This window comes from Crocodylus siamensis, chromosome 3, assembly GCF_052110815.1.
Source record: "Crocodylus siamensis isolate JL-2025a chromosome 3, ASM5211081v1, whole genome shotgun sequence".
In the NCBI taxonomy this organism is placed as follows: Eukaryota; Metazoa; Chordata; order Crocodylia; family Crocodylidae; genus Crocodylus; species Crocodylus siamensis.
The window spans coordinates 108,694,016-108,718,849 of NC_143397.1; the positions used below are offsets into that span (position 1 = coordinate 108,694,016).

General features: G+C 42.7%; 1 protein-coding gene across 3 annotated transcripts in view; it reads left to right on the forward strand.

The window, feature by feature from the left end:
- The window catches only part of RNF170 (ring finger protein 170), a 34,395-nt gene that overhangs the window by 5,413 nt on the left and 4,148 nt on the right, over positions 1-24,834 (forward strand). For 2 of the 3 annotated variants that reach the window (XM_090038953.1, XM_090038951.1), the window contains exons 3-6: positions 11,093-11,236; positions 17,770-17,845; positions 19,325-19,433; positions 22,072-22,145. In XM_090038953.1, coding sequence (XP_089895079.1) covers positions 11,100-11,236; positions 17,770-17,845; positions 19,325-19,433; positions 22,072-22,145 — 396 coding nt within the window. In that variant the 5' untranslated portion in view covers positions 11,093-11,099. The remainder of the gene's footprint in view (positions 1-11,092; positions 11,237-17,769; positions 17,846-19,324; positions 19,434-22,071; positions 22,146-24,834) is intronic. The other variant, XM_090038952.1, reaches the window with a different exon arrangement.

Here is a 24,834-nt window from a genome sequence, read left to right on the forward strand (position 1 = left end):
CTGCTTAAAAAACATAAATCAGGACAATTTATTTAAATAAAATTAAAATATGTTACAGTAGAGATTTGATTTTTTTTTTTAGTATGATTTGTTTTTCATCTATAATTTGTCAAAATTATATTTTCTAGAAGATTTTGTGTGGCCCTCAGTGGCTCACCAAAACTTAAGTGGCCCTCCAGCCCATCCGGGTGCTAGAGACTCTACCAAGTTGATGCTGTATTTCCTGCCTTGCCAATATTATTCCTGTGCCCATATGCTTATTCCTTTGAGGCCTGTCTTCTGCATTCACTGTTAAAAGATCCCTTGGATACTGCACATAATAGACTAAAGAAATGTAAGAGTTACAGAAACTGGGTCAGATCAATGGTCTGTTTTAGAACAGTCTCCTATTTCTGAAAGTGGCCAGTACCAGCTGTTTTGAAGGAAAAAACCTGAAAGCAGAGAGCAACCTTTCTAGAAGGAAAGTTTGCACATAGGCCCCAGTGTTTGGAAGTTGGCTTTTATCCTTGATAAAGAAGGTTTGTTGGTATGGGGGATGGAACCAAAATAACTAATAAGTTGTAATTTACATATCTGTTCTTTCAAAAGAACTCTATTTGTGGGCACTCTTATTTAAAAATAAGTTAAATTACTAAAAAAAATGACTTTTTATAAATAGGGCAATCATATTAGAAAACTATAGTTGTGAATTAGACCTACTTATTTTAGATCTATTAACAATGTGGACAAGCTCTCAGGTCTTTCTCTTGCTTTCAAAACACTTATTTTTGAATTATTTACTCATATAACTCTTGCTGTCTTTTTAAATGTTTCATCTTTTGCCTTATCTTTCCATTACACTAACACAGGGGTTTTCAACCTTTTTTAGTCTAAGTACCCCTGGCAGCCAGATGCTGAGCAGGGTGGGGAGCGTGCAGTTGAGCAGGAGAGGAGGGGCAGAGCATGGGTGGCACCACTGCCTCCCAGGAGCACAGCCAGGGTGGGAGGGAAGCTCGCTGGGCTGGTGTATGGCAGCGGTGGCCACCACGTGCAAGCTTCCCTGACCCACAGAGGGGAGCTACTGGCCTCGCCATGCCCTGACCCTGCTCCTGGGAGGCGATGGCACTCTGTCTCTGCCTGCCCACGTGTACTGCCTAGGACTGGCCCAAGTACCCCTGGTTGACAACCCCTGCACTAGCGCATTTTTATTCTAGGCCTGGGTTTGATAAATCATTTTTAACTGGTTTATCTTTGGGGCCTCACCTCCAAAACAATCAAAGAAACTGATTAGTCTTTTCAGAGGCAGCATTTATACCAGTGTGAGACAGCATGTAAAAAATATTAGAAGCCTAGCCTATTAGCACAGTCCTTACTGATGTTAACTGTTTAAGAGATGAGTGTGTTCTGCCAATTTTGCATTAAGAAAAAAATGCCTAGGAGAAGAAAACTGTCAAAATGTCATCTGAGAAATGGTATTTCAGATAGTCTCCCCTTGTCCACTCCAAATTCATCGTTAAAATGTTACAGTCACATCTAACCTGTTTTTAAGTGATTCAGCAAACTGATAAACTCTGTGCCATGCCCTGAAACTGAACAAAAGTATGCAAGCTGCTGGTTTCTTGGTTACTCGTTGAATTTTTCAGTAATAGTACTTCTGTTTCTCACTTTGTCATTTCTAAACCATTCCGTAGCCCCACAGAAAAGACCTTTACTTTTTACTTTCATTATACACGTGATGCTTGTGTAGTGGTTCCAGGATATTTGCTATCTGTGTGGGGAACATAACAGCACATAATACGTGTCCCTGGTGAACTAGGAAGAGTTCAAATGTGCAAAAAATGCAGTAAAATTTGGATATTCTGACTTTGGGTAGCAGTCAACAATTATTTTATATGTTGTAGTAGACACTGAATCCCTGGCACGTGGCATTGCTCTAGCTGTGCCACATTAATAAGAGTCTTTGTAATAATTAGAAATTCAGAAGCATGATGAGATGATGCATCTTTACTGAAATGCTTCTTTGTGCCTTTAAATTTTTTGTTCTGTATATGTTCTTACAAAAATCAAGTCTGCTTTTGTATTCAGGATGAGAAAGGAGAGATGCAGAACAAGAAGACAGCTTCTGACCAAGGCAGTTTTTTTTAGTAGATAGTTAACCTTGAAATAGTCTGCTTGCTTAGGGCACGTAATTCTTTGTTGACAAGTGAGTAAATTATCATTTGTGTTTATCATTAGTCATGAACACTATGATAGAGGGCAGTCGAGAAGATTTTGTGCCATAGTAAACTGTACTGGTCATATTGCAAGGCTATATTTCCATTCTTTGTCTCTCCAAACACCTCCAGTGTCTGCCAGCAGTATGTGCTTAGTTACATTTTGCAGTCATCAAGGATTGTGATGTAGATACTTCTGGCCCCTGGCTGAGCACTATGGGTGTGTACACAACTGAAGAGGGCACTTCTGATCACTCTGTAACTTTTGCACTTTACACAAAGCACGTAATTACAGTGTGACAGACGGTTAGCGTTTGGTGTGGCGGGCTTGCAGCCTCCAAGCATTGGCCAAGGCCAGGAGGCAGGCAGTTCTGTTGCCTGCCTCCCAACATGCTCTGCAGGCTCCCCAGGCTGCTGGAGACTACCCCCAGGCTGTCAGTGACAGCCTTTAATCCTAGTCCTGCCTTTTCCCTCCAGCCAGCTAAGACCCACGGCCTGGCTGGGCAGAGGGAAGCAGGGATACTGCATCTCCCTGCAGTGGAGAATCCTCCCTGGTATCAGCCAGTGGAGCTGGCCATGAGCCAGCCCAGTGCGCTGCAGGGGGAAGGGGTCTCTCTCCCCAGGAGTCCTCGGGGGGCGGGGGGATGGGTCTCTGCAGAGACCGAGACCCAACCAGCTGGTCCCACTGCTGGGGGGAGGGCTCTGTGTCCCTGAGGTTCTGCCCAGAACCATCCCCATCGCACAACCAGGCAACTGGGGACTGCACAGCACCCTGGTTAGGCAGTGTCTCCAACCACAGCCACCAACTTTGCCCCACTCCCTCCCTCCTTCACTGTGTCCACCTCAATCTTCCCTTCCCTCTTCTCTTCCCCACCCCCCCTTGCCTATGCCCCACACCCTAGATTTACCTGCAGGCAGCTGCGGGGAACTGGTCTCCACTGCTGCCTGGCTTTATTGCTGGCCGTGTGCATACGCACACATGTACATGGTGCCCCCTGCATCCGCTCCCCCAAGCTCCAAGAACTCTGCCAGCCTGGAAGGGGAAACACTCCGTTTCCCGTGATTTTCTCCTGTAAAGGAGAGTCCGCATTTTTCCTTAGCAAATGGAAAACCCAGATCCCTGCTGATCAGGCTATAGTGAAATCTGGGCACGGTCTGTACTGAGATAGTTTACGAAGTCACAAGGCAGCTCCATTTTCTTGAGGCCTGGCAAGAATTGGTGTCATGGAACTAGGGGGAGGAGGGTAATTTTTTTTTCAAAACTGGTCCATACTACTGGCATGTGTGCCTTTGTTCCACAGCTTGCTAAAAAAACAGGTGCTTCCTGAATCTTGAGTGAAGGGAAGTTCCCTTCCCCCCCCACTTTCATTTCCTTTCCCCCTCCTTGCTTCCCCTTAGTAGCAACCAGGAGGAAGAAATTTCTGCTCCCAGCAGCAATGTCCCAACATTATAGGCACAGTTCTAATATACTTTGAGAGAGCCATAAAGCAAGAACCTTCCTATGAGCTGTTTTACCTAGCCAATCTCAGCTTCTGTGGAAGGTGTAAGCTTTCTGATACCAGTGAGTACTTGATGGCTGCTGTTCACTCCTCATTTTGTGTGAACAGACCCAATCCAGCAGCAGAGCATGACCAGTAAAGGAGGTGGACTACCTTCCCTTCCTTTTAGCCCTCAGAGGTTCCCAGGAGGTCATAAAGAAGATGCTCTTTTAGGAGATATAACCAGGTTATAAATGACACAAATTTGCAGAATTTCAGTCTTGCTAGTAACACTGCTTTCCCTCATGGATCCCCTTCACCCTTTTCTTGTGTTCGGCTTAGGTCCTGACAGAAGTGATTGTTCACTCATGCTCAGCAAACGGCTTTAAATTAGTAGTTCTCAAACTTTTAGGATTCAGGGCACCCCACCACAACATTGTTGTGTTTGGTAGCATCCCATTTGAGAACTACTTTTGTGCTGTCTCAGCTTGATCTCAGTGATTCTCAACCAGGGTGCTGCTGCCACAGCCAGGTAAAAATACCATGTATCTCATGCACAGCCAGGCCAGGAAGGGTTGTGGGACACTCACGCCTGCTTTTGCCTCCATTAGGATTATTGATAAGCCTAAAACAGGCAGGAGAGACTGCTCTTGCTACAGCCCTTCCTGGTTTGATTCCATATGGCATTTCACAGAAACAGAGCCATATAGGGCAGGTAAAACTGTGGTAAATGGCACCCCATTTGAGCACCACTGTTTTAAAACTTTCATGCATGAATCTCCCTTAGTTTCTAAAAAGAGAAATAGTAAACTCTTAAGACAGTGCTTTGAGCAAAGTATCCTAAACTTTAAAGTAAGTTTCCTAGGTTTAAGTACAAATGAGGGTTCACCTTCACAAGCAGTTTTATTTACAGAAAATGAAAACAACAAATCAGATATATAAAAGAAAATTTACAAAGCTAGAGAAGAACTGTGCAATTCTTCCTCAATTTTTTTTGATTCTCAGTAAGGCATAGTGAGAATTCCCTATCATTATTTACGTGGATCTGGTGACTTAAATGGCTATCTGTAGTTTAGCCTGCTTTGAACTCTGTGATAGCCAGTCCGCATAGTCCAGTCAAGGGAGTATTCCTGGCAAACAGATAGGCAAAAAAAAAAGTTGGATATAACAATTGCAACCCAGAGAATAATGGCTAGAGGTCTGTGCTCAACTCGGAGCTCATTGTAAGCATGTGCATGTGTTTAAATTCCTTAAACTAAATTTCCTTAAGAGTTTTTTCCAGGGCTTTGCAATAGATTCAGTACGTGGCTTAATTTTAAGAAACAGCAATTGCAGGTTAACATCTGATATTCTTCTAAATCTGATGGCATACACTTTGGAGAACATTGTGAAAAGTAAATCACTATGGATTTAGACAAAAGTCACCTTCCCTTCTCCCAGCTCCTTCAGTGAGAGAATCTTCAAAATGAACCTCAACTGCTGCTGTCTGTGAGGGCTCTGCAGGGATTTTACAGACCATTTCTGCTTTGGCGGCTAGTTGGAACAGCAAGAGCAGGACTCCCGGAACCATTCAGTCGTAGACACTTCCCTTGCAGCTTGTTTCCCACATCTGGACAGATCCCCACTCCCTCTTTAGAGTGGGCCTTCATCCAGGAGTGAGCCATGTTAGGAAATAGGTACTTGAGGTAATCAGGGGAAATATTTAGTAAAATTCATGGATTGTCTCTGGGACAAAACAAACATTATCAATAAGATTTTTCCTAGCATTAGAAGATGACAATTTCAGCAATCCATCTTTTATGCATTGCTGTATTAGAATATGTTTAATGGAAAAGCTGGTTGGAAAGGGAATAAATATCTCCTTTTCTGCCACATACAGTTCTTAAATATTATATAGCAAGGTTTAAACCAGTGATTCTCAGCCTTTTTAGACTCAAGGCACCTCTCATTATACCCAAGGTACCCTTCAGAAAATGCTAACTGTTAATTTTCTCTTTTTTCGAGTGTGGAAAAATAATCGAGCAATTCCCCTGTTACAAAGAACTCAGAAAGACCACAACAGATCAGAGTGTTTCTGACACTATGGTTTCTTAGCTGTACTTGCTGGCTTTATCCTGTGAATCTTGCTTGTTCACCTGTTGTGTCAGGAACAGTTTAACATAAGGTTCAGATAGGACTGTGGGTTACAGACCTGGGAAAATCCATCAAGGCTGCCTGGGCATCTGGGGTCAGCAGGGAGCACAGCAAGGGAGTAGATCAGAGGGAAGGAATCCCCATACATTTTGCTTTGCTTCTGCTGCTCATGCTAGTAGATCCTTCCATAGTAACTATTATTGTCTTGCCATGTTAAAGAACAAGGCTGCAGTGTTGGTTTAGCTCATAAACTACAATACCTTCAGACAGATTTCATAGACATTAGGGCTGGAAGGGACCTCGGGAGATCATCGAGTCCAGCCCCCTGCCCAAAGGGCAGGAAGTCAGCTGGGGTCATAGGATCCCAGCAAGATAAGCATCCAATTTACTCTGGAAGGTGTTCAGTGTAGGTGCTTGAACCACCTCCGCTGGCAGACTGTTCCAGACCTTGGGGGCTCAGACAGTAAAGAAATTCTTCCTTATGTCCAGCCTGAAACGGTCTTGCAGGAGTTTGTGACCATTCGACCTCGTCATCCCTTGGGGCGCTCTGGTGAACAAACGTTCCCCCAGATCCTGGTGGTCACCCCGATAAACTTATAGGTGGCCATCAGATCACCCCTGAGCCTACAGATATGTCTGAGTTTGTCTTTGCCTTGGGGCCAAACGGTTCCATTGGGAAGGGAGTTCTTGGGATGATTAGCATAGTAGTAGAGGTAGTAGAATAGTGAAGTAATGAAGTTTTGATAGGACAAGGAAGGACAGCAGAAATGTAAGAATTGTGATCTCTGAATGCCACCTGGGCTTTGCTGGAGGTATTCATGTTCTACAACTGTATTCCTGGTGTGATGAGCTTGCCACAGGAGATTTGCAACAGGAAGTTTCCTCATGAGTGGAGATGGAGAAAAAAAAAGAAGTGGTAGTATGCAGTGCAGTGTAAAGAGGAGCCCAGTCTCTCCATTCTTGAAAGGTTTCTCATCAGTATAGCTTTCAAACTCATCTGCACAGGAGGTCGTACCCATGTAATTATACCAATATGGTTAAGCTGCTGTATTTTACTGCTATCACTCTTTGTGTGAATACTGACTCTTCTTTTAGAATAAGAGTACCTGTTTTTAGTGTGGCTTAGCTTATACTTCTTTGGAAGCAGTTTAACTCCAAAAAAGCACTATTATAGTGAAATAAATAAGTAAGGGAGTTATACTGATATACTCTAAAGCAGTGGTCACCAACTGGTTAATCTCAATTGAATGGTTGATCATGGAGCCTCTGACAGTTCATCTCAGTCTGGTGGGGGGGGAGACAGCTTGTTCAGCCATGCGGGGGGGCTCCTCCCACTGCTTGCACCCCAGCAGAGGCCCAGGAGGCATGTGGCCTGTCTGCCATGCTCACCCTGAGCCTGCTGTAGGCAGCAGGTGGCAGCAGGATCCTGGTGCACTTCCCTGTGGGGCTGCGGCTGCACCGCTGGGATCCACGCTGCTGCTCTGCAGTCGTCCCCCCCCCAGGTGAGAGGTGTGGACTGGCTGGGATCCAACCCTGTGCCGGGGCTGCCCGGACTACACTTGCTGTGTACCCAGGCTGGAGGAGCAGGATTCTGGGGTGCTCCACTCTGCCCCACGTGGGCTGTGTTCAGGAAGGCAATGCTCGTCCCCTGCCCCCTGCACCTGCCAGGCTCTGTGTCCCAGCCTCCCTCCTCCCACTCTCATCTCTGGGCTCCAGTTGGGACTCGCTTCCCCTTGGCAGAACAGCAAGGGCTGTGTCCCAGGGCTGAGAAGGGTCCCAGACATGCCAAGAAATGAGGGGAGAACCTGCCCCTGCTTGCCCCAGGCTGCTGGCCACTCCCCGCACCAGCCCCACCACAGCTCTGGGCCAGGGAGGACGTGGCTCTGCCTGGCCAGGATTGGGACAGGGCTGGGGGGAGAAAGCCAGGGAGGGCAGGAACTCACAGCCCAGAGCCCCTGGGGCTCAGGGACTACTGGGACTGGGGCGGGAGTGAGCCCAGGCAGTGCCAAGGAACAGGAGAGGTCCACATGGCTGATCCCAGCAGGGTGCTTTTGATAGTCTGGCAGGAGATGGTGGGGCAGGAGGAGATAGATCCCAGATTGCTGTTTATTTCAAAATGTGATCTTCACCTTAAAAAGGTTGGGGACCACAGCTCTAAAGTTATAAACACTCTTATACCTGGATTATTTTCTGCGTAGACAAAGCCTCAAAGCCCTGGATTCTTCAGGCACTACTGCATAGTCCCAGGACTGAATTCTCCATGCTAAAAACACAGCCACTCACACATTTTTCCCAGTACTGGCCTCCTGCACAAATTCACCAGTCAAGCCCCTTCCTATCCAAGAACTAACTTTTATTTTGCTCCTCAGGAAAAGCACAGGTTATGTTAGGTTGTCTGTAGTAAGGGGAATAATTCTGTATCGATAGAATTTTGAAAGTTCAACAGTGGCCTCTACTGAAATCCAGTGTGAAATTTGGGAGGTGAATGGATGTTTTGTGCTGAATTTGGAGATTAAATTTAATTATTAAAGTGAGAAGCAGGAATTTTAGTTCTGTCTTAAATGGAAGTCATAGCCATTTCCAACTACAAGCACCTTCATAATATTTAGAACATGTTCATAGTAAGAAGCTGGCTTAGAAAGGAGCATACAAAAGAACGAGTCCATCAGAATAAGCATATGATGTGAGTGGGAATTGAGATGCTGAATGTTTAAATGAAGATACTGGATGATGATAATACCCCTGTTACAGCTGTGTAGGTGGCACTTAGTGCAAGTACATATTAAATAGATAATAAGTACAGAATTGTGTTGTGGGCTTCATGCAAACTGTGGATTGTATGCCTTCAGATGCAGTGGTGATGGGGACCATATAACTACACAGACTCAAAAGAATAATTAGTGTATCTACAATAATAGGATAATTTTCTTGACCAGCATGAAATATCCTTCTCATTTCCTTTCTTGAAATCATTGTCACATAGTATTTGGGAGGTCATATTAAAGAGATAAGCCAAAGGTATTATTAACATAGTTAATAATATTATTAAAGTAGAGTAGAATATAGGACCTGGACTGTTCCACAATGGTCTGCTGTTTTTTTTTATGTATCAGTATATCAGAAAACTAATGTGCTAATTCCAGCTTTCTTTAATTTTGATTCTTAGCAAGTCACTGGTTTGCTGCCTTCAGAAGAAATGTTCTGTATAAATATTTCTCTGAATTTCAGTAGTTAAACAGACTGTGGCACACTTGCTTGAGGAAAGCCATAATTAGCAGAAATTATAACCAGTGTTGCAGAAGTAATAGTTCTTGTTCAGGTTGAGGCACGTCTTGGTCTCGTTTCATTTATTTCATGTATGGTTTATTGTCTCATTTTAGTTTTCACATATATAGGAACAATGAAAGGAATCTAGCCTTCAGTTGTATAACTTTTCTTCAGTTCTACAGTACTTAAAATAATATTGTATGCCTTTCTACTACAGGACCAGAATATGTTGGCTTCTGCTTCCTTACTGCTGTAGAGGGCCTGAATTGAGTAGCATCCCAACCTAAAAAGAGCAAAGGAACTGCACAGTACAGGTTTAGTTTGTGTAGAAGAGGTGTTATGGTGTTTTTTGGCAATGTCAGCAGTAAATCAAGTGGAGGAGGATTTGCCCAGGATAAAAGGGTGTTCTCTCCTCTACAAGTTACGCCTCCTTTGCTGGCACATATTAATCTCCATGACTTAGTGGGTTTTCTTTCACTTCTGCATTATTTATTTTGCGGTTGGTAATATCTTCTCCACTGACATTTTTCTATCAATAAGAGCCAACTCCAGCTGTAACTTAGTGACCATTAGCCGTGAAAAGTCCCTTTGGCCTTCACAGGTGTGAAGCTAATACAAAAGTGGTATGTCACGGATTAGAGCAAAGAGTACCCTGAGGTTTCTTCGTTTATCCAAGGCTTGGCCAGTTGGTTTACCAGCTGTAGTCAGTAGTGTACTTTAGTTTGCGAGTACTTAATTCTGAATCTCTGTGTTATCAGGTTAGGAAAACTGAATGGTATGAAGGCAGATAAAACAAAGAACTGACACAATTCCATCTTTTAAGAACAGAAAAAGTGCTTATTAGTCTAAGTCAGCTTAAAAACACTATTCTTTTTTCCTTATAAGTATATGTATAGAAAATGATTATGAAAAGTGCATCATCTTCACCTAACTCTGTTCTCTTTGAAATTGTTGTGAAAACTCCCATTGATTTCTATTGTAACCAAGTTAGGCCAACTTTCAGGTATTTATAAGTTCTCCCACCCTATAGTTGCCATAGGTAGAAGAATGTTCTGTAAGAACATAAGAATGCTATTTACTGGGTTAGACCATAGGCCCATTTAGGCCAGGATCCTGCCTCTCACAGTGGTACAGAGTGGATACTGAGGGAGTGAGTGGACAGGGCACATCCAGAGTTGTCCATGGCCTTTTCCTCTCCCATTGTAGCTTCCAGCACTCCGAGGTTTAGTTCTAATTCAGAGGCTGCATCCCTATCTACCATATTCAGTACCTGATGGTGGACCTTTCTTCCAAGAACTGGTCCAGCCCCATTTGAATTGGGTTAAGCTGCCAGCCTGCACAATATTTTGTGGCAGTGAGTTCCACAAGTTAACTTTGTGCCATGTGAAAAATAACTTCCTCTTGTTAGTTTAAGCCAATGTTTCTCAACCAGGGTACCTTGAGATCCTTTCTAGGGTGTCATAGGGCATTTGAGACTGTTAAGCATGCGGACATGATTCACAAGATAAACCCAGGGATTTCAAATACAAATTTATAGTGTCAGGAACATTCTGACCTGCTGTGTTCTTTCTGAGCTCTTTGCAACAGAAGAATTACTCTATTTTATCATAGTCAAAAAATTAATGAAAACTAAGATCTGGCATTTTTGAGGTGTGGGAATCAAGCTCTTGATCATTCTTGTTGCCCTTCTCTGTACTTTTTATAGTTTTTCTATATCCTTTTTGAGACATGGGAAGCAGCTAGCCCAGCTGGAAGGGTCTGATGCTCGATTCTAAGACAAGGCTTTGTTGTCTTCTCAATGAACAGGGGGAAAAAACCTCATTTTGTAATGACGTCAATATGGTAGTCCCATGTCGTCCCTGTCCCCCCAGTTTCCTTTGTTTTTTGGAATATATTCCAAGTAGTGAATAATCTATAGATTTAAGAGTTTTATGCATGCATGTATGTATCTACATATGTGTGTATGTATACATGTGTGCACATTGGTATGCGTATTTTATATATCTTCTTTTTATATTTTAGACCTGGAATGGCCAGTCAACAAGCAGAAGTTCAGAGCTTGAAACTAAGTAATGATTCAATTATAGAAGGAGTGAGTGACCAGGTGCTGGTGGCAGTAGTACTCAGTTTCTCTTTCATTGCTGCTCTGGTGTGTATGCTTTTAAGGTGAGACAATGTTGATAGGAGTTGATTAACATAAACATTCTAATATTACTGTCACGTTTTAATTTTTTCCTGTAAGTGCATAGTTGGTTTAAGTTACAAGGTAATTATGAATCTGTTATGTGAAGGTAAACTATTTTTTGTAGCCTCACTCTTGCAGCCATGTTAAGGGAAAGCAGTAACACTGTGAAAGAGGGGAGCTGGGTGTGTGTAAGGGAAGGACAGAAAACTCTGGGGATAGTGTGTTTTGAGTGAACATTTTCATATAGAAGTGATGTGTGAGGAGAGCTAGTGAATTTAGGAGATGTGATGACTGCACCCTTTTTTAAATGAAGAGAAGTCACAGTTCAGAATCAGTGCCTGAATTAAAAGTCTGAGCTGTGAGTGAAGAAACTATTAACAGTAATTATGATCTGCCAAGAGCTGCAGCTCTTTAATACAGTCAGTACAATGAAATGCTTTCATCAAGTCTATATGCCGTTATGAGCAACTAAATACTGACAAAATAAAGCCACATATTTTCCATCATCTCATAGATTCATAGATTGTAAGTCCGGAAGGGACCTTGGAAGATCATCCGGTCCAGCCCCCTGAACCAAGCAGGAAAGATAACTCAGGTGACACTCTGAGTTAGTTGACACACGAGAGCTGAGTTTGTGAAATCTTAGCTTATCTAACAAGTTGAAGGGGGCCAGACTACTGTCTAATGCAGAGGTGTACCTGACAGGATTTGCACTCTGGACAGCTACAGGTTCTGGCTGATGTCCAGGACCTAGGGGTGGAGGCAAGAGAGCTGTAGTGTCCCAGCAGATGGAGATTCCAGCTGTGCAGAAAGGGGGAAGGATCTAGGGAGTGGAAGGAAGGAGGCTTTAAGATCCAGCTGCTATGGGTGTAGGTGTCCTCCAGCCAAGGACTAATTTCTTCTCCAGGTGATATTTTGTTTTCATTGCAGGAAACTGCACACTGAATATGGTAGGAATGCTTGCCTCATTTAGTGCCACACTGGATTCCGAGAGCTAGGATGCTAGATATTCTTGCAGTCATTTCAGGTTATATTTTTCCCTTTTAAAAAACAAGGCAGATAACATTAAGGTTAACCTATCAAAAATCAAGAAATGTCAAAGTAAGGATTGTACTTGACTCTGCCCCGTGTGTATATTTAGACAGTCTATTTACATAATCACCATTTCTTATTTTTTCCAGTACAAGGTTTATTCCTGTCACCTTACAGAACAGGTCTCCTTAGGAGTTCTTGCAGCATTTTTTGTAAACATTGCATAGTGAATGTTCTTTTCCTCATTCACTGAGTATCTTGTGTACATATATGCTGCATTTAATAGATTTCATAGTTTTTGGGGGTCGGAAGGGACCTCAGTAGATCATCGAGTCTGACCTGCTTTGGTCAGGAAAGAGTTCTGGGGTCAGATGACCCCAGCTAGGTGCTTGTCTAGTCTTCTTTTAAAGACCTCCAAGGTAGGGGAGCGCTCCACCTCCCTTAGAAGCCCACTCCGGATTTTGGCAACCCTCACCGTAAAGAAATGTTTCCTAATGTCTAATCTAAATCTGCTCTCCAGCAATTTATGGCCGTTGTTCCTAGTAACCCCAAGGGATGCCCCGGTAAACAGAGTATCCCTTATTCCTTTCCACCCGCCGGCCCCCCCCCCCCCAAATGAATTTGTAGACGGCCCAGATGAAGTGTAGTGCCTATTTCTTCATCCCACCAGGAGAACACCATGTATCTGGGTCCAAGAAGACAGTTTTCCTTGAGTGTTCCATGGGGATAACTGTTCCTCTGGTATAGTTTAGTACCTGTGGAGGTGTTGGGGCTTTAAGCCCACTTTATGGAAATGGGAGGCTTCTCCCTAGCTTGCTCCTGCAGCCATATGGCTGAGGGCAGGTGAAACTTGGGGGCATCTGAATCCCAAGCCTCTGGGCTTGGACCTGCACATCGGATGCCTGCCAAAAGATTTCGGAAATATCTGAAGCCCCTGGTGGGGGTGGAGGATGTTTGCCGGTTGTAGGGCCACATATGGTTCTGGACTGACTCATGGATTTGGACTTGATTTGGCTAGGAACATGAAAAGTTTCTCTAAAAAAAAAAAACCTGTAGACAGCCACAAGATCCCCTCTCAGCCTTCTTTTGTGGAAGCTGAAAAGATTCAGGTCTCTCAGTCTCTCCTCGTAGAATTGTACCTGCAGGCCCTTAACCATACAAGTACCCCTCCTCTGGACCCTCTCAAGGTTATTTTAGAGCCCTAGATGTTATTTGTACATCTAGGGTTCTAAAAAATATTGTCTGTAGGAAATGTAATGTAACACAAAATAAACACTGCATAGCTAAGTTATAAATATAGGAATACTGTGCTAAGGTTGTATGGTTAGCCTTACTTGAACAGCTTTGGCTCCTTAACAAAAACATATCTTCTGTAGATAGTATTCAGACAACTAAATCTCAGTTGGATGATGTTTCTAAAAAGGTCATAAAGATTGGGGTGTGATTCATACTTTTAGTTGATTTTGAAAGTGAAACAAAGTCCTGGCAAGCTGGTGCTAAAATATGTATATGCTTGTACACATGAATATGGATTAACTTTGAGTACTCTGGCAGTTGTTTATTTAGGATTAAACAAATAAATGCTTATGCTAAAAACACATGTATGCAATGTGAGTATTACACAGTTAAGATTGCAGTCAAATAATACAAATTTTGCAAAAGTTCCTATAGCCATTGGGCAAAATCATAGAATCATGGAAATGTGGTGAAAGGAATGTTAGGAGAGCTCTACTCCAGGAATGGCCAACCATGTGGCATGGGCAGCCTCTGTATGTGGCATGAATTAAACTGGGGAAGGGACAGGCAGCACAGCAGCAGATGGTATAGAAACCAGAAAGCAGGACAGCAGATTAGGGGAGGGGCACCAGAGAGCAGAAAGCAGAGCAGTTGATTGGGCAGGAGAAAGCTGTTGGATGGCACTTGGGAAAGGTGGGCTAATTTATGGCACTCCTGCCAAAAAAGTTGGCCCCAGTGATCTAGTCCAACCCCCTTCTCTGATGCCCAGGACTACACCTGAGAGAAGTTTGTCTAAACCGAAGTGCTCAACCTTCAGTTCACAGGCCAGATATGGTCCGTGGAGCCATCGCATCTGGCCCATGGGGCTGTCCACAGGCGGGAAAATTTGATGTGGGGGGGGAGCAGTGGCCATTAACATGGTCACTCTTCCCTGACGGACTCCCAAACCCCAAGCCTCCCACAGCCAGTCAGAGCTGGGCTATGTTCCCTTTCCCACTGTGGGTCTGGGCAATGCCCCCTCCCCCCACATCTGGATAAGAGCTGGGCCAGGCCTCCCCTCCCTCCCCCCATGGGGCTATGCCCCTTTTCCCCCCATATTTGGATCAGCAGCCATGCCTGCTTTCCCCTTCCCTCTGCTCCCCCAGCCAAACCATGCCTCCTTCCCCTGGTGCAGGGCTGGGTTGGGACCAGGTTGTGCGGCTGGATGGTGCCCTCTTTGCCCAACCTGGATGCTGGATTGGGACCACCAGCCAGATCCAGTCCTCAGACAGACCAGGCACTGCCCATCCAGCCCACTGGGGAAAAGGGTTGAACATCACTGGTCTAAACCATTCTAATGAAGACGGTTCCACAGCATCACTTGGTAGCTTGTTCAAGTATTTTTTCACCTGAACATTTAGAATATCATCTGAGGGAGTATTGAGATCCTTGCTGAAGCTGCTATGTATCCCATCCCCTACTTCTCTGTCAAAGAAGGAAATTGGATTACTTTGACATGATCCTTTAAAAAAAAAAACAAAACAAAAACCCTAGCTGCTTATCACATTTTAGGTACCGATAAATTGATTTCCTGATGTTTGGTTCTAGATGGTTTCTGGGCATCAGGTTATGCTAAGTGATCTATATTTCCTTGAGTTGTACATTTACCCCGTTTTAAGAACAGGTATTATGTTTGCCCTTCCCAGTCCTCAAGAAAATTCTGTGTCCTCCATGACGTCTCAAAGATGATTACACCAGTTTAGAGATTACTTTAAGCTGGATCCTCTAGTGCTTGGGTGAATTTCATCAGCCCCTGCCAAGCTGACTATATCTGTCTTGCTTAAATATTTCTTAATTTGTTCTTTCCTTATTCTGACCTGCACTCTTAATTCCTAGTTAAAATTAATTTTGTTAAGCATCTTATCACAGTTAACCTTTTTTGCGCAGACAGCTAATAAAGAATCAACTATATTCTCTGATCTTTTCATTATTTGCTCTTTGTTTGGTATAATTTCTTATTATTTCCTTTGTTTTCCTCTCTAAAGGCAGTTTTAAGAATGATAAATAAAAGCTAAATCCCAGAGGTACTACTGTATTGTGCATCTTGAATATTTAATGGTTTACATGATATGTCAAAACAACAAAAATGTGAATGTACTGAGGTGTCACAAATGGAATAGGGTTGTTAGTTGCAAGGCAAGGGCAGGCAGTTATTTCGGGCGGATGGCCGCTTACCAAGTTTTGGCAAGCCATCAAGGGCTGCATGGGTAGCCCCAGCCCTTGACAGATGCCCCACCCCCTAGATGCCATCTTGGGACTGGAAGTCCCGCCCCCTAACTCCTGACCTTTGCCACCAGAAGTCCCTCCCCTTGCCCCCCCCCCCAAATTACTCCTTTCAGCAAAGGGGTTTGCCATCGCTGAACCAGAAATATACCAAATTATATTCTAAAAATGAAACGTGTACCACAACATTCGTTAATTTCATTTCAGAAAATATTTTTGTCGTGATTTACATGCATTTGTGTAGTGTCCATAGAGGTGATTGTATAATAGCTTAAAATAAAGTCTTACTCTTTTATATTGTGGGAGGTATGGGGGTTGGGTATAGGTTTGTGAGTATGTGGGGAGGGGGTGTGTGTGGGTTTTGTGTAGGGTGTGGGTAGGAATGGGTTTTGTGAGGGACTGTGAGTGTGTGGGGGGAGGGTGGCTGGGGAAGGTTGTGGCTTGTGTGGAGGGGGAAGGTTTGCCCACAGGCTGTCCCCCTAAACACCCTCCTGCAGCAAACAGAGCTCCTGCCAGCACTCCTGCAAGCCCAGGCTCTGCACTCTTGCCACTCCTGGCCCCAGGGTACTGGCATGGGCCCCACACTCCCAATCACTGCCACTTGCCCCCCATCTGTCACTGCTTCCCTTCTCCTGCTTGTTCCTGTCGTTCCCCTCCCCCCCTCCCACTACTCTAGCACCGCATCCCAGCTGCTCCTGTGGTCTTGGGGCTGCAACTGGGAACCACATGGTGCCAGCAGGCAGGCTGGGAGGTGAGCAGGGAAGCAGCAGGTGGGGAAAGGGGCAGCGAGTGAGTGCACAGAGTGCAGCAACAGCCAAGCTCAGGCTTTTTGAATGTCTGTCCCTAGCCTCAGTGTCTGAACTTACATGCATGCCAAGACCATGGCTGCACTAATGGAGTTACCACAGGATAACGAACCTTGAGGCTAAAGTCTAAGGTGACTGCTTCAGTACATCTGTTGTGAACTAAGTTAGTAGTGCTAGGAAGAAACTACCTCGTCTGAGGGGGAAAAAATGTCCTGGATTAAAACATTTACATGGATTGGAACTGAAACAAAAACTTCCAGGTTAGAGTAGATTTACCTTGATTTAAAAAGTATACCATGTAGTTGCAACTTTTTCTGCTTCGGGCACTTGTGGTTTTCACAGCCTAAAATTTTTAGCTGAGTTTAATGGCTTCGCCCTGATGCACTATGAGGTTTCCATGAATCCTCTTCATGAGGGAAATAAGTGATGGATTGCTGTTTCTACCTCTTTCCCACCATCCCTTTCCTCTAATTTCCCATTAAATGATTTTTTTTTTCATGTTTAACCTCTACGCTTGTTACTGTTGGGGTCCTTAGTGGTTTCTCTCCTATCTTCACTATTCAGTTAGTTGCTCCATATTCAGAAACAAGAGGCACACCTATCCTTTCTTCTGTTCAGTATTATTTCCTAATCTTTCAAACAGCAGATTCAGTAGGGATGGACCTTAAAAGATCATTTTGCTTTGTAATAATAGGACATGTATGTACAGCGAAGGAAAAAATAAGTAGGGAACAGGATTGCTTCCAGTAACAAAGGAATTAATAGTAAAGGAAAAATTTACTTTGGAGATGGAAGAATCTTACAGCTGATGATGGATATAGAAACTTACAATCAGCATGGTTTGGTTTGGTTTTTCCAGGATAACAATTTTATTTTGATTTACTAAAACTTGAATTTTCAAGTGAAACAGTTGTGATGATTAGTCATAGCAGAGTTTTCTCGTTTGATGAAAGGTCACAATTTGAAATATTATGAAACACCTTGATTATGCAGTTTTCTTAATTATATACAAACTTCCTTAAAATCATTTATGTTAAGAGTGAATGATTCCCTTCCCCCTTTGGCCTCTTCCCTCCCCATCCCACTAGCTTCAGGTTTGGTTTTGTTTAATCAATTGCATATTTTTCAGCGTGTGCTGCCAGTCATTGTTCTTTTGCTTTTTTCATTTCCTTTCATAGAAATGAACATCAGAACATTCACCCGGAAAACCAGGAACTAGTGCGAGCACTCCGGCAGCAGCTTCAAACAGAACAGGTGCCATGCTAAATGCTGAAAACATTCATCCTCGTAATAATGTCTTGTATAATGTTTCTGCTTTACTGCTGAGGCTTGAAATATTTCTGAAACGAGTCATTTTTGAGTGACGCACACATTTTTTTTGTATGTAAACTGTGCTAGAACCTTATCATTTACTTCATCAAGCTTGCAGTGTGATTAAAATCTCTTCCATTGATATGATGATTATTCTTTTCAGTTTTAGCTCCTAGGAAATTAGGCAGATCCTTTTCAAATTAACCCAGAATTTTTGGGATGCTCTGACAGTTGTTCAGAGATTCTTAAAGCAGTACAGGGGAAGTTCCAGTTTTGTCCACAAGAGGGTGTTAAGTAGATGGTAATGCACACACTTTGCTGTATGCTATGCCTCTGGTGGTACAGGGAAGGAGAGTCAAATCTGGAGTTCAGTTTGCAGCCATAGGAAACCGGGAAGATGTTTTGACTGTCTAGCTGAACTTCTTGGAAAACAACACAGCAGCCAAGGCATAGAGAGCTTAGGGGGAGCCACTCAGGGCAGCTGTACACATTGCATCCTTCCCTGGCCTGTATGGGGAGAAGCAGGACGAGAGAGAGGGGAGATTCTAGTAAAGCATTGGAACAGGTTACCCAGAGAGGCTGTGGATTCTCCATCCTTGGAAGTTTTTAAGTCTCAGCTAGACAAATCCTTGGCTAAGATGATATACTTGGGGGTAGTCCTCCTTTGAGCACTGGGTTGGACTAGATGACCTCCTTAGTTCCCTTCCAACCCTATTTTTTACGATTCTAAGAATGGTAGTAATGTAAATGAATGTTGCTGCAGAATTATGGTGGTGTTACAGAAAGAGCATGCAGGATCTTGGTAATAAGGAGTTAGCACTTTCCCTTGTCTTTTAGATTGGAGCATGAGCTCTAAGTCATAACCATGTATCTAGAGCTATAGGTGCTCTTTATTGGCAACCCTGTAGAAGAAATATAAAGATCAGCCATGACACCATCAACATGATGGAACTGTTAAGGTTCATAGGCAATTATCTGACATCTGGGCTTCTTACCAGGACACACATGAGCTTATGTGCATATTAAGCCTTGGAGCAAAAATTGATCATTATAACTTACGGCAGCGCAGCTCCTCTACTTTTAGCATATGAAAAGCTATAGTCAGATACTGAGTTTGTCACTTAGGGTTTTGCTTATTTAAACAAATAGGACTGTTTCTTAAATGTAGGAGTAGAAAGGTCTACTTTCATTATCCTCAGGAAGCCTGAAGTATATCCTGTATAAAAGAGGTGGAGGATTTGCATGTCATAAGAACTCTCCTATTCAACTATTTTTTCTATTTTTGCTCTTATGTTTAATGTTGGAGTAATCTTGTTTGGCTGAGCAAGTGAAGAAAGTATTCTATTTTTTAACTCAAGTACTATTCTAAATTGAAGTTTAATCCCTTGAAACAAATTGTTTTTTATTTTTTTATCCCAACAGGATGAATCTGCTGGTGATAGACATCATTTCTACACTGACATGTCTTGTCCAGTCTGTTTACAGCAAGCTACTTTTCCCATTGAAACAAACTGTGGGCATCTTTTCTGTGGTAAGTAAAAATCACCACCAGAGAAGTCAGTTAACATTTAAACTGTTCCCCTCCTCCTGAGGATATAGTGTTTACATTCCAATGTCCCCAGTGATTTGGAGTAATTCATGACTCTGGGAGAAGCCTTTCTGTTCCTCTCAACTGAGAAATCCTTAAGTAAATACTGTATTCCATGAATCTAAGGCTTTGTTTGACTAGGAGAAATAGTATAGTTCAGGCTGGGCTTAGCTAACCCCTGCTAGCAGAGGCCAAGATAAAATCAGTTCCTTTCTTGTTGTAGATGCAACATGTCACTGAATTTTAGACAGCTCCATTCTGCTTCTCCAGGACCATTTAGTCGTTTTTATTCCTTTTCTCAAAATTCTCTCTTCTGATGTGCAATTACTTGCCTATATTTCAGATAGAGAATCATAGAAAAGTAGGGCTGGAAGGGACCTCCAGAGGTCATCTAGTCCAGCCCCCTGCATGATGCAGGATCATCTCTATCCAAGCTATCCACAAATCCACTGTCTGACTTGTTAGCAAAACTTACACAGTCCTTGTGTCAGAGTTAACTCCCTAACCTGTCGCAGGTAAAGCAGGGGGACCAAGGCCGCCAATGTTCTGCTGTGGCAAAGGTTGTCAGAATACATTTGAAAGATTCAAGGAAGAGGACCATGCCCCCTGCTACAGAGGAAGGCAGAAGCCCCCACAGTCGATACGAATCTGACCATGGGGTAAAATTCCTTCCTGATCCCAAATCTAGTGATCAGTCTGACCTTGAGCAGAGGGGCAAGACCCTGTAGTTAAGAATCTCCACATATAAGTCTCAGCAGGAGGATTGGCACACTGTATTCAAAAACCCAGCCTTGAATGCAGCCAATATCTAGTGCTTCTGAAGGTGGGGGAAAAAAACCCCTTGAGACATCTAGGAGCAGGAGGGGGAAATTTCCTGGCCCCATGTGGCAAACAGCAAAGCCCAGAAGCGTGGAAAAAGACCCAGACCAGACCATCCCTGACCAATGTTTATCCAACTTTTTCTTGAGTATCTCCAATGATGAAAATTCCACAACCTCCCCATTTGCCTTGCTGTTCTAAGAGTGAAGAAATTTTCCTGCTATCCAATTTAAACCTGCTTTGGGTGCAGCTTCAGACCATTGTCTGCAACTTACTTTCTGCAGCACAAGAGAAAAGGTGGTATTCCAGGTACTGTTTTATCAGAACTACCCAGAGAAAAGAGAGACAACTACCAGTCTACTGTATAGCTTTAGACTTTCATTTACATTTGCACTTTGACTTACTTAGCACTTTGCAGACTTGTTCCTGATGTCAGGGATCTTGTTTATTTGTAGAGAGGTAGAATGGAGAGAACAATAGGAGAAAAAAGTGAGTCAGGATACCACTATATGTGTGTGTGTGTGTGTGTGTGTATATGTATATATATATATGTATATGTATATATATATAACTTCTTTCAGCTGATCCATTTTTAGAAAATATTTGAAAATTGAGACTCTTAGAAAGTAGAGCCAGGTATAAATGCTTTTTGTTTACCTTAATTTACTGGTATCCCTCTAGAAAGGGATTATGGTGAGTTCTAAAAGTGAAAGGCTTAATGGTAGTGTTATGTTATGGAGATCAAGAATTATGTATCCCAATTTTTTCCCACCTTAATCCAGTGGTTCTAAAGCAGGATGCCGCATCAACATGGGGTGGCTTGAGATCCTCTCAAGGGTGTCACACAAAGTTAGCACTATTAGGCATGCAAACATGATTCACAAGATAAATCCAGAAATTTCCAGTAGGAATCCATAGTATTAAAACAGTTCTGACTTGTTGTGTTCTTTCTGAGTTCTTTGCAACAGAAAAATTGCTTTAGAATTTTTTCCATAGTCAAAAAATTAGTGAAAACTAAGACTTGGCGAGGGGTGCACTGAGTCTAACAAGGTTGGGAACCAGTGCATTAACCAAAAGAAAATCCACTGAAAACATTTTCTGCACTATTAAAATAAACAAGTTCCTAAATAACACTAAGAAGAATGAGGTAATAGGCCAGCAATTCCTACAATTAGTTGGAATATTGTTTATGTGTGTTACCAGATTTGAATGTACAGTTTAATTCAGTTGGAAATAAATTAGATGCTATTCTTGAGTTTTTTAACCTAGTCAAAAAATGAATCAGCTGTTTTCCATATCACACGTTTTCATGGAAATAAAGAAAAACCATGCATCACAAACTACACAAGTTTAAAGAACAAGACCATAGTTCTTTTATAAGCTGAATTCTCTCTCAACCTAAAGAAGACTCGTAAAATACTCCTGCTATGAAAGCTTTTCAAGTATTTATTTTCCAAATACTGATGCAGAAGCTTTTTTCTTTTCTTAAAGAGTTAATACAGGTATTAAAGAATTAATACAGATAATCCACCAGGATTTACACAATTAATTGCTTCCAGAATTTGAATGAATTTGGTTTAAGTATCTGTAGTGAATATTATATAAAAGCCACCAATTATAAAAACATGTGATACCTGAAACTAATACGTAGAGGTTATAGTGTTGCTCTTTCTTAAAACCTGATTCCTTATTTCTTTATGAAAATAATTGTTTTAAATCAGAAGCATCTACTACAATGTCATTTGATATTTACCTCCATTAGGTGCCTGCATTATTGCTTACTGGAGGTATGGCTCGTGGCTGGGTGCTATTCGCTGCCCAATCTGCAGACAAACGGTAATGCTTTCTGTAATAAAAAATCCAATATCTAACTCCGGTGATAGGCCCTGATCCTGCAAACATATATTCATATGCAAAGGGACAGAGGCAGGATATTGAATGGGAGGAAGGAAGGACATATGGAGCTGAGTTGAAGGTAGGCAAGTGAGGGACAGACGACTAGAGGTAGAGTGCATGGAGTGGGCAAGACTCTGAGTGGGATATTGAGGAATAAAGGGGAACAGACAACATAATGATGGTGGGGGCATAATGGGAAAAAGCAGAATATCAGTGCCAAGCGGTGGGACAGGGATAGCAGAGTGCCTCTCTGATCAATAAGTAAGGAGATCTTTATGCTTGCATGTGCATTTCATATTGAATTTTGAACCCCAAATCATCTTACATGCTTTTGAAGGTAAAAGCCTGAACTGAAAACTTAAAAATAGAAGAAATTGTAAAACAAAACACACAAAAATCTAAGGTTCTTTTTTAATTCTCCTGTTTTTTAAGCTAATCTTTTTCATTGTTAAACAAAGTTGTGCATACTGTGCAATTAAAGCTAGTAAGTATGTATACTGGTTTCAGTCTTGAGGGCTTTATGTTGCTTTATGTTCATAAGAACAGCACGGTAGCTTGGTAACAATTTTTCTTCATCTTATCGTTCATATGCAAGAGACAAGCAACTTATGCCATTCATCGTAAATAGTGACAGTAAAATGTTTACCATGCAGCCTTTCATATATCTGGCTTTGGTCATATGATTTACAAAAATAATTGGAAATATTGTAGAGACATTTAAAAGTACTATTTGGAATATTTGTTATATTTCTTTGCTCGTAAAACCAAGGTACATTAGTAGCCAATTTATTATTTTTTCTTATGGCATTTAAATCATGTTATCATTGGAGTGTGCCTCAAATATTAATTCAATTATCCCCCTCACCTGTTAGACAGGAAGGTTGTTATATCTCCATTATATAGGTGGGGGGCTGAAACACAGAGCGGTAAGTGACTGTAATGGATTATTAGTGGCAGAATACAAGTGAGGTTTCCAAAGATGTATAATAAATTGCAGAGTAACATACTGCACTGTATTTATCATAAAGATCTTCAGTTTTTCACATAAATAGTTCCATGACATACAAGTGTATATATTACAGTTGTTTCTATATAAATACCTAAAGCATTCAGGAATATGTGTACATGATGCAGTCTGTGTTCTGCAAAATTAAATATTTGCATCAGAATTAACCTCCAAATATATATATGGATATTCTCCCTTCTTTACTTTGGCAAGAACATTGAAAAAAATCTTCTTTTCTTGACTCCCCTCCCATTTTTCTTCAGATTAATCCCTCTACCCTCAGACTTCCCATTACAGCTGCCAGCTTTCCAGTTAAGGAGATTCTTAATGGACTCCAGGACTTAGCTGTCAGGGTGATGCACTATGCTACACTATCATAATAGCCATGATCTCTGAAGAAGTTTTGGCTGACTATCTTTAGGCTGGCATACTTAGGAGGAACACAGTTCCTGGAGTTAACCATTGTGTTATCATAGAATCATAAAAGTAGGGTTGGAAGCAATCTTGTAGATCTTCAAGTCCGACCCCCCACCTGGGCAGGAGAAAAACTGGGCTCAAATGACTCCAGCCAGGTAGGCATCAAGCCTCTTCTTAAAGACCCAAAGGTAGGAGCCAGCACCACTTCCCTTGGAAGTTGGTTCCAGATCCTAGTCGCCCTAACTGTGAAGTAGTTCTTTTGGATGTCTAATCTAAACCTACTCTCCAACAACTTGTGGCCGTTATTCCTTGTTATGCCAGGGGGCGCTAGGAGAAACAAGGTCTCTCCCAAACCCTTCTGGTCCCCCCTAGTGAGTTTATAGACAGTCACCAGGCCCCCCCCTCAGCCTTCGCTTGTGAAGGCTGAACAGGTTCAGGTCCTGCAGTTTCTCATTGTAGGGGTCTGCCCTGTTGTCCCCGGATCGTGTGGGTGGCCCTCCTCTGGACCCTCTCAATGTTGTCCACATCCCTCCTGAAGTGGGGCGCACAGAACTGGACACAGTACACCAGCTGTGGCCTGACCAGTGTCGCGTAGAGGGGAGGATCACCTCCTTGGCCTTACTTGAGATGCACCTGTGGATGCATGACAAGGTCCAGTTAGCCCTGCCAACCATGACCTCGCATTGTCGGCCCATGTTAATCTCGGAGTCAGTAGTGACTCCAAGATCCCTTTCTGCCTCTGTGCTCTCAAGGGAGTTTCCCATGTTATAAGTGTGCTGCTGGTTACTACTGCCCAAGTGCAGCACCCTATACTTGTCAGTATTGAAACGCATCCTGTTTTTGTTAGCCCACCCCTGCAACCCATCCAGGTCTTGCTGCATTCTTTCCCTCCCTACTAGCGTGCTCACCTCACCCCAGATTTTGGTATCATAAGCAAATTTAAACAGGTTGCTTTTCATCCCGTTGTCCAAATAGTTGATAAAGAAATTGAACAGCGCGGGCCCAAGGACCGAGCCCTGGGGGACTCCGCTGCCCACTTCCCCCCAGGTCAAATCCACAAGTTGTGTTCAGGTTTTGTTGCCTTAGGCTGCAAAGCAGGGTCATCATTAAGAGAATGGAAGTATTTGTTTAATTTGGCATAAGATTTTCATAAGAGGAAAATGACTGGTTCCAAGTACTGAAGTTGATTTTGAAAATGGAACTTCA